Raw genomic sequence first — 12,410 nt, 5'->3', positions numbered from 1 at the left:
GCCAAAGGGAAAATACTTACATTTTGAGTTTTTGTCATAATCCAAAAGAGCCAGCATGGTGTAGTGGTTAAAGTGCTGGACTAGGACCGGGGAGACCCAAGTTCAAATCCCCATTCAGCCATGAAACTAGCTGGGTGACTCTGGGCCAGTCACTTCTCTCTCAGCCTAACCTACTTCACAGGGTTGTTGTGAAAGAGAAACTCAAGTATGTAATATACTGCTCTGGGCTCCTTGGAGGAAGAGCGGGATATAAATGTAAAAATAATAATAAAATAATAATAATAATAATTAATAATCTAAATTACCAAAATGAGAGACTGAAGGTAATGTGTTAGGTATACACAAATATGGCTGGAAACAAGTCCCTAGCACTTCAAAGCAAAAATTTACAACTAGTGCTGGACTAGGACCAGGGAGACCCGAGATCAAATCCCCATTCAGCCATAAGACTTGCTGGGTGACTCTGGGCCAGTCACTTCTCTCTCAGCCTAACCTACTTCACAGGGTTGTTGTGAGGAAGAACTTAAGTACTGTATGTAGTACACCGCTCTGGGCTCCTTGGAGGAAAAGCGGGATAGAAAAATGTTAAATAAATAAATAAACTACTCTAACTCAACCATTCTGCATTGGATATTTCTGAAATTTGGCCAGATTATTCTCATCCCCAAGTAGATACTTGATGCCAGGGTTTGGTTTGGTTTTAAACTGATAGGACAGAGTGTCTTGATTTTGTAATGAATAGAATGTTCAGGGGTCATATTGGTAGAATGCTGGAAAACTCAGCTACCTTAACTAAACTAACTGCAGCAGCAGCAGAATCAGAATATATTCATCTCAGATATTGATTAAGGACTTTCTCCTCTTTAATGTTACAGCTACACCATTGGATATTTCCAACCTCTTCACATTTTGGGAAGACAAGAGGCCCAACCTCCTCCCAGAGCCTCTCCAGCACATGTCTTTGGTCCATAGCCCATTAGACATGCCCCCAAATTCTGGTGACAGACCAAGACAGATTGAATCCAAACTGGAGCGCCTGCAGGCTCAGCTCAGCAGGTAAATTCAACTATTTCGAGGTTTGGAGGGTTGTTCGCATAGCATTTGAAATCTACAAAGAATCCCTAGATCAAGGAATCTAAATAAAATGGAAAGGCAGATCATGTAGGACAATCCCCTACTCTGAAACAGGGTGTGTGTCCCTAAAGCATCCATGATGACAGATATCTATCCAAATTTCTCTTGCAATCATCAGAGGCAGGGAAATACCAAGCCTCCTTAAAGAGTATTCCATTGCAGAGCTGCTTCTATAGTTTATGGAGAGGACCTCTAGTGTTGATATATAAAAAAAAGTTTATTGCTCAAAGTAGCTGTATAAATATCTGTGTGTGTGTGTGGGGGGGGGGGGGGGAATAAATAACAAGGGCTGCCAAAAATATGTCCCATAAAAGAGGCTATTCTCACGATGGGGGAAAAGCTCAGCCCGTTTTTTCCCCCATTGTGAGAACCACTGGGCTCACAGGCGACCCCGGTGGTTCTCTGGCAGCTTGCCCGCCAAAGCAGCCTTCCCCTTAAATGAGGTTAGTGGAGCAAGCGCTCCGCTAACCCCATTTTGACGATCGTGAGTCATCATGGCACGACTCCGCACTGCGGCAACTTGTGAGGAGACCCCCGTCAGGAGGCTAAAACAAGCGTGGGGTATCCTGGGACTTCCGGGGGCCAGGCGGCCCCTGATCCCCGCAGCCCCTACCAGCTCCGTGATGGAACCGGTAGTCATGTGGGCGGCCAGTCCGGCTGCCCAGGGCTCTGCAGGTCATCGGGGGGGGAGTGGGCTAAGCCCGCTCTCCCCGCCAAACCCTCCCAGGCGCTACACACCGCTCGTATGTAGAGCCTCTCTGTTGTATACATATCTGAATAATTGGCTATTACAAGTAAAAATTATTTATTTATTTATCCGATTTCTTTACCGCCCTTCCAAAAATGGCTCAGGGCGGTTTACACAGAGAAATAACAGAGAAATGAGATGGATCCCTGTCCCCAAAGGGCTCACAATCTAAAAAGAAAAATCAGATAGACACCAGCAAGAGTCACTGGAGGTACTGTGCTGGGGGTGGATAGGGCCAGTTACTCTCCCCCTGCTAAATAAAGAGAATCACCATGTTAAAAGGTGCTTCTTTGCCAAGTTAGCAAAGACTTGGGTCCAATATACCTGATATATTGCTACAAAGTACAATACTCGAAATTAAATCTCCTTTAAAATGATGAGATTAGCAATACCAGCTGACTGCCCTACAGAGCAAGGATGTACTGGTAGAGCAAGAGAGCAGCCTGACAGAACTTCCCAACTAACTGCAGTAGTGCAGTGGCAATTTTTGATGCCCTCCCCTTATCCCCAGAAAGCCCTTTGTGCCACCCAAAAATATGTCACGGGGGGTGGGCCTCAAAAACTGCCAGTATCCCACTGCACCGGTGCAGTTAATTGGAAAGTTCTGTTAGACTGATCTCTTGCTGCACCAGTGCTCTGTCTCTCAGCCACTATTTATTATTTTCTGCTCCATTTGTAAAAGTATGGAAATCTAAAATATACAGAAAAGCAACAACAGTACGTCACTAACATATATAGAAATTATATAGATCCCAGGCTTCTCTTTCCCGCATCAGTGTCTTCTACTCCACAGAAAAGCCACTGCTGAGGGTGGTTTCAAACTTTTTAAACAATCATCGGCATCCTAGCATCTCTTGAGCTCCATGCCTCTTTTGTTTCTTCTGCTCGTCAGTGCTGTCCTCCATGTTTTTTGTTTCCACTATTTTACCTTTTGTCTAATTTTTAAATATATTTTTATTATAAAACATAATGCATGGAGCTCCCACCGGTCTCCCAGCCAAGGGGCTGACCAGATCTATTCCTGTACATCAGGGCTCCAGATCATTACCTGGGCCTTTTCTTCTCATGTTTAACATAAGTCTATCCTTGTATAGTAACAACTGCTTTCTCTTATTCCCTGTAGCTAAGATAGACAGATATCCCCCTCTTCTTTTAAATATCTAAACCGTCAATATATTTCTGTGTTTTAGGCTAAGTTTTATTCATATGATTTGACCTCGAGTTCAGAACCACATGTTTATTTGTACTGCTTTCTTTGTTTGCAGAATGGTACCCCAATGGACTATGTAATGTGAGTTTATAGATCATTGCTGTGATAGGTTCTGCAATCGGAAAAGCACATCTTGCTGCTTCATAATTTTTTTTAGTTTCCAGCATGCATTATGCTCCTGTTCTGTTGCTATGCTATCAGAAAAGTGTCCCAAGTTACTAGGTGAAGTAGCACCTGAGAACCTGAAATTAAACAAAATCAAAACCAGTTTGTTTGTATTTTTTTTTTAAAGGAAAGCCCTTAGTATGACACAGACTCACCCTGCTGGTTATGTTGAGGACTGCACCTCTGTTCAACTTAACCACTTACAGTTTTGCACATATCTGCCTGTATCAATCAGATCAACTTGCCCCTGGCTAAAACTATTATGATCTCTCTTGTAGGCTGGAGTCCAGAATGTCTTCTGACATGAATCTCATCCTGCAGCTGCTGCAGCGACAACTGTCTCAAGTTCCACCTGCATATAGTCCCTTCTCGCCCTCCTCCCACAACCTGGCTTTGTACAGCATGAGCCTGAGGAGCACAGAACCTACCACACCATTAGAGGAAGAGGAAGTGACTCCCACCAAGCAGGTGGGACACAAGTGCTAGGAATACAGTGATGAAGAGCCAGCCTAGATAATTGGTTAAACACATCATTGTGTCTCATTGTGTAGTCTTTCCCCGCTTTTAGGAGAGCATTCTTGATTGAGTCCATGCCATGGGTAGAGGAATTAGTTCCTCTAATTCCTTTGTCCCTGAACCATTTGTCCTATTTTCCTTTGTCCCTGAACCATTTTCCCACCCCCAATCACCCTGATGCCACTTTTTGACCCTAAAGATACCATTTGCTGAAATGGCATCCTTGAAAGCAAATCTCTACGGTGGGGGGCAGGTGGGCAGGGAGGGATGGACAATTTTTGGTTGAAAACTGGCAGGGAGGGAAAGGGTTAAACCTTTCACCATCCATCTGTGGCTACTATTCTAACACTGAGAGAAACAACCACAAGAGAGACAGTTTTGTGTTTAACATCTCATCTAGTGTTGCCTGAAGCCTTTTACCTGCATGGAGATGAGTAAGACTTAAGCAGCTTGACTGCTAAAGGCTGCAGTGTCAGGCCAAAAGCGATATCTCAAGGTAAAGAAGGTCCAGACCAAGACAGTAGGCTGCCCTAATGGGGAGTGAAAGCAGATTAAGACAAAGAATTGAATTCTGCAAAAAGAAGCTCAAACCTCTTCTGTAGTCAGGATGTATTATCCTGCAGATTTCCTTATTTTATCCTTTAGTATTTTATTACAGAGACCTATCAGATCCACGCACATGGAAGCTGCTTTATACAACTTATAGAAATAGCTTTTTTCTCTTTAGGTATCCCAGTTTAGCTAGGGAAACATCACATCATCATAACATAATAATAAATAACTTGTCTATGAGAAAAACAGTAATGAGGAAAATTCAAAACTGTGTAATTCTGAGGGGGACTTTATTCCTCACCCCCACCGCATCTCTCTTCCCCCCCACCCCCAAGTACTGTTGTGTGTGTGTTTTTAATGGGTTTTCATCCAAATGTGCACTGGTGGCAAGATGTGTTTGTGTGCATTGATTAACTCCACTTAATGAAACAAATTTTGTATTAGCTCTTCAAAAAACATTTGCTTTGTTTAGAAGTAAGGATCTAACAATCCAGTTAAAGTCGATGTCTTCTTGTTTCTGAGCCTCAGTGTTTGCTGCCATCCCATTTCTGAATATTTTCTGACATCATATACATCTTTCTCTCCCTCTAAATGAGAAGGTGGGATTTTAAGATTGTTCCTGCAGATCCCTGAGCTATAATACATGCCAGTGAATAGTCTGGAATTGTGACTATATTTCTCTTTTCTTACCAGACTCCAAGCTACACAGAAAGTGAAAAAATTCCACTGAAATCCAGGGACTCCTTGTCAAGTGGCATACACCTGACTGTAGCTTCAGATGAAACCATGACAATCAACTCTGAGCAAGAGCATTACTCAGAGACCCTACCAAACCTAGAGTCTCACCAGAGAGCAGCAGGCAACCGGGGACTTTTCCAAGGATCTCGTTTCCCTTCTCTTCCTGAGCACCTTGAGGCACCTTCTGAGCACTTGGACATTCAGAGACATCTCTCTGACCCGTTGCTTCCTGGAAGTTAGGAATCCCAGTGAGCTCAAAGCCAAGTCAAAAGGAACCTGAACTTGGAACTTGCTTAGCTGATTTTAATGATTGGACTTGGAGGACAATATTAATGGCTCAAGGGTATTGCAGCCATCTCCTGCCCTCTCTGAGCAGAAGGCAGTTTGAAAATGGGTTGGCTTCCAAGATGATTGATCTCAGAAATCGTACTCCATAGAGTAGACTCCAGGTGCACATTTTCCCCCTCAGGCTCCAAGAAGGACAGTGTATAGATGCTGATTGTCTTCTTCCTCAGCCTCAGTCTTACAACTGCAAGCTGACCAGATGCTGGAGTCCACATCTGTTGGTATTTGTACGGTGCCTAGCCTATTGGGATACTGGAGCACTTCCATGATATAATAAAGTAAGCAGGAAAATTTGTCTGGAGGAGGAAGAGACTGCTAAGAACTTAACAAAATGTCCTCGGGCTGTGGGGTACCAAGAATGAATGTATCTTTCTCTGATACTTATTTAGACCTTATAACTAGTATCTGAACTTTCTATTAGTTGTGTATGACCCTGTGAAGTAAGGAGGGAAGACAGAGTAAAATGATGCACATGGGGCTATATTGAACTACACAGTGGCCTGTCTGGGACATAGTGAGCACCACATCATATATTACATGTTTCCTGTATAGACATAATCTTTGTGTGGAGGGAAAAGTGTGCACACCATCACATATGAAGTGCAATATGAAAGCAAAAGGTATGCAATGCAATCCTATTCAGGGTCGCCAACAGGACTTCTGAGCCTAGTATGCAACTTGTATTCAGCTCCCTCCCTCTGAGGGTGATACAGTCCTGGTCAGATGACATTCCCTCTGAGCCCTCCATAGTAGATTAGTCTGTATCCCCCTCTCTGTCTACAAGCCATGATCTTGTACATGTTTGTTTGGCATTAAAACCCCACTGAGATGTACAGCCAATTGCACGCATAGGATTGCAATGTATTATAGAAGCAAATGGTAAAGTCAGGACTAGAACTTCTACTCTCTTGAGAACAAACATCTGAGCCTAGGCTAACAGGAAACCAAGTGTCCCATTCACCCTACTAAATTGAAAAATGAGCGTGACACTCTTCTCACGAGCTCTGGGAAAGAGCCTGGGGTGGGTGGGAAAGCCATTCCAAAAATATCTTTCCCAGACTATTGCACAATCTCAGATTTACCTGCCTCTGATATAAAGCACTAAATGTCAGGATAAGCCATCTTTGCTGTTAACCACTGGTCTATGAGATAATTCCTTCTGGACCAGTTCCTTGCCAGACTTTGCTCAAGCCATCATGTGAAACAGAGATATGTTCAGGTGAGCTGTAACTGGTACTTATCTGCAGGATTGGTATCAACTAGGGTTGTGCACAAAACTGGTTTGCCCGGTTCGGTTCAAATTCGAACCAGGTTCGAACCAGGAGGGGGTGGTTCGATTTTGGTTTTGCTCCTCCCCCTGGTTTGGTTTGAATTTGAACCAGTTCGGACCAGTTTGAACCTCCAAAAATGGGTAGGGTGGTTACTGGCACCGAGGGGTACCTGCCACCCAAACCCCAAAGCAATCGGACACTCGTACAATTTTTAATGAATATTTGAAATTTATTTTTTTTTTCATAGGGTTAAATGGAACTTGAACCAGCCCATTTTTCCCTCGAATTCATCCACCACACTCCGCTCTAGGACACCCCTTTCCCCCCGACGCGAAGCTATACATTTGCTGCAATCCTCATTATTCCCTATGAGGAATTCTAAAATAATTTTAAAATTCACCAATAATCAGAGGAGTGTCCGATTGCCTTGGGGCTTTGTGGGTGGTAGGAACCCCTGGGTCTCTACAACCCACCCCACTTTTGTGCCCCTAGGTGTTCCACAATAGGGGATATGGGCTGGTTCTGGTCCCATTATACCCTATGAGAAAAATAATTGAAAATATTTCAAATATTCATAAAAAATCATAGGGGTGTCCAATTGCTTTGGGGTTTGGGTGGTTGTTGGCACCCATGGGTGTTCCACAAGAGGGAATAATGGGCTGGTTCAAGTCCCATTATACCCTATGAGAGAAAAATAAAAATAAATTTCAGAAGTTCATAAAAAATCGTATGAGTGTCCAATTGCTTTGGGGTTTGGAAAGTAGGTACCCATGGGTGCCAGCTACCACCCTACCCATTTTTGGAGGTCCGGACCAGTTCTAACTGGTTTGAATCAAACCACCCTCAGTTTGGTTCGAATTCGAACCTGCAGCTCGAACCTGATGGCTGGTTTGGTTCGAATTCGAACCATCGAACCACCCTGGTTCAAATTCGAACTGGTTTGAGTTTGAACCGGTTCGCACATCCCTAGTATCAACCCGATTCCAGAAAATCTTGGGAAAAGCAAAGCATGGCCTCATGTTTTGTTTTTGGCCCTTCCTTTCTGGCTGTATCTCTTGAATGATTCCACTTTGCCCTATAATACTGCATAGAACCATTGTAACTGAATCCTCAGATCCTCCCTATATCAACCCTTCAATAGATGCTGCAATGGCCCTAGGCCATCTCTCCAAAATAACATATTAAACTCCCAGTGCGAGTAGTGGGGGTGGGGGGTGGGACTGTGAGCATTTTCTTTCTTTTTCTTGGGAGTTTTAGTGTACACTTTGCTAATAAAGATGATTTTGACACCTGCTGTGCTCTGATGCCTCTCTCTACTGGGCTCTGAGGGTGGGGTGCACATATTGAAAAGATCTTCCTAGAAATGTGGAGCCTCTAAAATTGCTTTCTTGTTCTCTTCATGGCTGGATATGACCCAGTTGGGTAGTGACGGGCTGCTTCTGTTCCAGGCAGCTGCAACGGATCTTAGTGGTGACAACTGTCCTACCTCGGAACTCTTTCTTCCACAGACATTTAAAAAATAAAAAAAAGAGAGTACCAGCCTCACAGTTCTTTTGTCTCCAGAGACCAGATTTCTTGGTTATAGTTCGTTTAGAGTGGTGAAAGTATTAGCTGCTCAAAGGAGACAATGGGGAAAGCCAGAGTGTTATCAGTGCAGTGATTTGCCAGCATTGTGAGTCTCACTGCTCTTCTCAAATGCATTCTCTCTTCTTGAGTGGGGAAAATGTGTGTGCTTATGGTTTTAATTATAAAACAATTGGCCTGCAAATCGGAATGGAGAAATAAACTGTCCAATATTATTATCCTCATATTGCAGATAGTGGCGAGACTGAGAGACGATATGCCTATATTTATTGGGAGCGAGGGCTGACGCTGACAGCCACTTGCAACAACACAGCAATTGATGATATCCCCATATTTCAGGTGTGGGGGTGGGCTGAGAGTGGTTTGAGACTGTTCTGTAATGGAATCCACTATTTATAATCCTACATTGAAGACAGGTTGGAGAGCCTAGCCCAATTTTTGCTGATTGTGTAAATCACTGGGCTCGCAGGCAAGCCCAGTGGCTTACAAGCGGCTGGCCTGCTTTTGTAGCCCTCCCCTTAGCCCAGGTTTGTGGAGCGAGCGCTCCGCAAACCCGAGCTTCCCAATTGTGAGTAGCCATGGTGTGGCTCCGCACCGCGGCTACTCATGAGGAGACCCCTGGAGGGGAGGCGAAAAGCCGCCTCCCGGCTCTGGGGGGGTCTTGCCAGCATGCCCTGCGCACTCGTGCAGGGCATGCTGGAGCTTCTGGGGGCCAATCGGCCCCTGCTCCCCCCAGCCCCCGCCGGCAACGTCACGGAGCCAGCAATCATGTGAGCGGCTGATCCGGCCACCCAGGGCTCCCTCCCTGCTCGTGTGTGGGGAGAGCGGGCTTAGCCCGTTCTCCCCACGCACTCACAAAAACCAGGTCTCACTTATCGTGAGACCCGGCTCAGTGGCTTACAACTGTTGGGGTTTGTGATTATTTAGCAAAGTGCCAAGGAAGCTACCATTCCAGAGTGTGGAGTTTAGTTGTTGCAGCTATTAAAAAAACACGCATGGAGATCACTGTAGTGTAGAGTTTAAACTAACTTGATTTATTGGTGAAGTACATTGAGATAGGAAAGCTACATAATGAATAGGGAGGGAGGGAGGGAGGGAGGGAGATGTTTCCATCTTCTCTCTAGAAGGAAAGTAAGAGGACTCACTACAGAAATTACCCGACGAGTCAAAGCAGGGATCATAGAGTAGAGGCAAGCAGGGACAGGTAAGGAGACCCTCACTAACTACTTCTACTCCCAATGCCCCTAGTTACCATTAGGATAGTCAGTGCAAAGGTTTGATGCACTGGAACTCCATCTTCACCAACAACAGCCCTCTAATAAAGGCTTTATAATTTGTCATCTAGCAATAGCAATAGCAATAGCACTTACATTTATATACCGCTCTATAGCCGGAGCTCTCTAAGCGGTTTACAATGATTTAGCATATTGCCCCCAACATTCTGGGTACTACTCCATCTACTCCATCTTTATTGATAAAATATGACATTGCAAATACAGGTCTCCACTGCAAAACGACACAGTACATACATGTTAACAAGATGCAAACAGATGACAGAAGAACTGCATAATTGAATCCAATCCCCTGAATCCAAATTTGGAACCATCTGTAACCCACTGTGACGTTTTGAGTTGTTCTTTTCATTGACAAAAATATCTTGTGTTTGGGACAAACTGGATTCTACAATTAGGACAGAGTCTGTTATGGAAGTATCCAACAACTCCTCTTATGTGGTCAGACTGGATCACTTTCAGTTTGTGACTCCTGAGGATATGGACATGCTGTTTTGGACTGTGCGTTCTACCACCTGCTCTCTTGACCCTTGGCCAACTTGGCTTATTTTATCTAGCAATCAGATTATCAAAGAGGGTCTGGTAAATATCATAAATGCTTCCCTGAGGGAGGGTAGGATGCCTCTTTGTCTTAAGGAGGCTATCATTAGACCATACTTTAAAAAACCTATATTGGACCCCTCAGAGTTAGGCAACTATAGGCCCGTCTCTAATCTCCCATGGTTGGGCAAGGTGATTGAGAGGATGGTGGCCGCTTAGCTCCAGAAGGTCCTGGAGGAAACTAATTACATAGATCCATTTCAAACTGGCTTTCAAGTGGGCTATGGGGTTGAGACAGCCTTGGTCACCCTGATGGATGATCTCTAGCTAGGTATTAACAGAGGGAGTGTGACTTTGCTGATCCTTTTGGATCTCTCGGCAGCTTTCAATACCATCGACCATGGTATCTTTCTGAGTTATCTGAGATAGATGGGATTAGGTGGCACTGTTTCACTGTGGTTCCATTCCTACCTCTCAGGTAGATTCCTGATGGTGTCACTTGGAGACTGTTGCTCTGCAAAGCGAGAACTAAAGTATGGAGTTCCACAAGGCTCTATATTGTCTCTAATGCTCTTTAACATCTACATTAAACCACTTAGACATCATCAGGAAATTTGGTGCAGGATGTTATCAATATGCTGATGACATCCAAATTTATTTCTCCCTATCAACTTCATCAGGAAATGGCATAACTTCCCTAAATGCTTGCCTGTAGGTATATGCATAGAGCATTTTGGCGCCTCTGTTTCAAGGCATTGAAACCCTGTGAGCTGCCCCTGATGAACCATCAGCATGCTGTTGCTGACCTCTCAAGATGGCATCCACACATGCTCAGATGCCATTTCTGTGTCAGCACCACCTGCATGCTGCTGGGAGGAGCCCTTCAGATGCATGTGGGGCATTTAATCCAGACAGTGCCATGTTGGGGCAGCGGAGGGGCAGGTAAGACCTGTCTTCCTTTTAAAGAACCTGCTCTCCGCCCCCTGCCCCCCACATGTACATGAAACACTTCATGCACATCCCTACTTGCCTGGAGGCAGTAATGAGCTGGATGAGAGATAACAAACTGAGGTTGAATCCAAATAAGATGTAAGTACTGATTGTGGTGGGGTCAAGATCCAAGATCTGTGTGTTCTGGTTGGGGTTACACTCCCCCTGAAAAATCAGGTACGTAGCTTGGGAGTGCTCCTGGATCCAAAGCTCGCTCTGGTTTCTCAGGTGGAGGCAGTGGCCAAAAGCGCTTTTTATCGGCTTTGGCTGATACGTCAGCTATGCCCATTTCTAGAGATAAATGACCTTAAAACAGTAGTACATATGCTGGTAACCTCCAGGCTTGACTACTGTAATGCATGGGGCTGCCTTTGTACATAGTCTAGAAACTACAACTGGTACAGAATGTGCAGCCAGGTTGGTTTCTGGGACAACTCGACGGGATCATGTAACACAGATTTTAAAAGAATTGTATTGGCTGCCAGTTTGCTTCCCAGTGAAATACAAAGTGCTGGTTTACCTATAAAGCCCTGAAGAGCATAGGTCCAGGGTACTTAAGAGAGCGCCTCCTTTGTCATAAACCCTGTCTCCTATTAAGATAATCTGGTGAGGTCCGATTACAGTTGCCACCCGCTCAGGTGGTGACTTGGGACCGTGCCTTCTCCATGGCTGCCCCAGGGCTTTGGAAAGCAATCTGGGTCAAAAAAAGGAGCGTAATCACCTCTGATTGCTTAAAAAAAAAACCAAAACCCTTTTCTCAGGATTTGAATTAAAACTAATTTTAAACTGTTTAACTGTTTTACTCTGTGAAACTGTTTTGTTTTATTCTGTTCATTGTTTTTAATTGTTTCTATTCTGTGAAAGTGTTTTAATTGTTTTTATTTTATTATATTGTAATTTGGATTATGTACACTGCCTGGAGAGAGAGATATCGGGCAGTATATAAATATGATAAACAAACAAACAAATAAATAAATGTAACAAGATTTTTTAAAAATTTGATTTGATTTATATACTGCCCCTCCAAAAATGGCTCAGGGTGGTTTACAACAAATGTACAGATATTTTAAGTAAGTTCATTTTGCTAGCAGTGTCTATGTTTCTAATCATCTGAAAAAATCACACAGACTTGAAACAAGACAGCATAGCAAAGGAGAATACACAGAGGGGAAAGGAAGAGCCCACTGCTGATCCTCTGTGCCCATAGCTTTCATGTGGAGATAACAGAGCAACTCTCTTGGGGCCCACCCCATAGAAGGGAACCCTCAGAGGGCAGTTTAAGAGTCCCCTGAAAACTGACACCAGCCCTGTCCGGGGGTTGGGAC

The 12,410-nt window shown here is 44.2% G+C and overlaps 1 protein-coding gene across 1 annotated transcript in view; it reads left to right on the top strand.

Annotated features, from left to right (window-relative positions):
* The window catches only part of KCNH6 (potassium voltage-gated channel subfamily H member 6), a 130,621-nt gene extending 122,658 nt beyond the window's left edge, over positions 1–7,963 (top strand). Inside the window, exons 12-14 of the mRNA XM_053266299.1 lie at positions 876–1,056; positions 3,536–3,725; positions 5,019–7,963. Coding sequence (XP_053122274.1) covers positions 876–1,056; positions 3,536–3,725; positions 5,019–5,303 — 656 coding nt within the window. The 3' untranslated portion in view covers positions 5,304–7,963. The remainder of the gene's footprint in view (positions 1–875; positions 1,057–3,535; positions 3,726–5,018) is intronic.
* Positions 7,964–12,410: the final 4,447 nt, after the last annotated feature.

This window comes from Hemicordylus capensis, chromosome 6, assembly GCF_027244095.1.
Source record: "Hemicordylus capensis ecotype Gifberg chromosome 6, rHemCap1.1.pri, whole genome shotgun sequence".
Taxonomy (NCBI): Eukaryota; Metazoa; Chordata; class Lepidosauria; order Squamata; family Cordylidae; genus Hemicordylus; species Hemicordylus capensis.
Note: the sequence above shows the minus strand (reverse complement) of the source record. Positions and strands in the feature narration are given on the sequence as shown.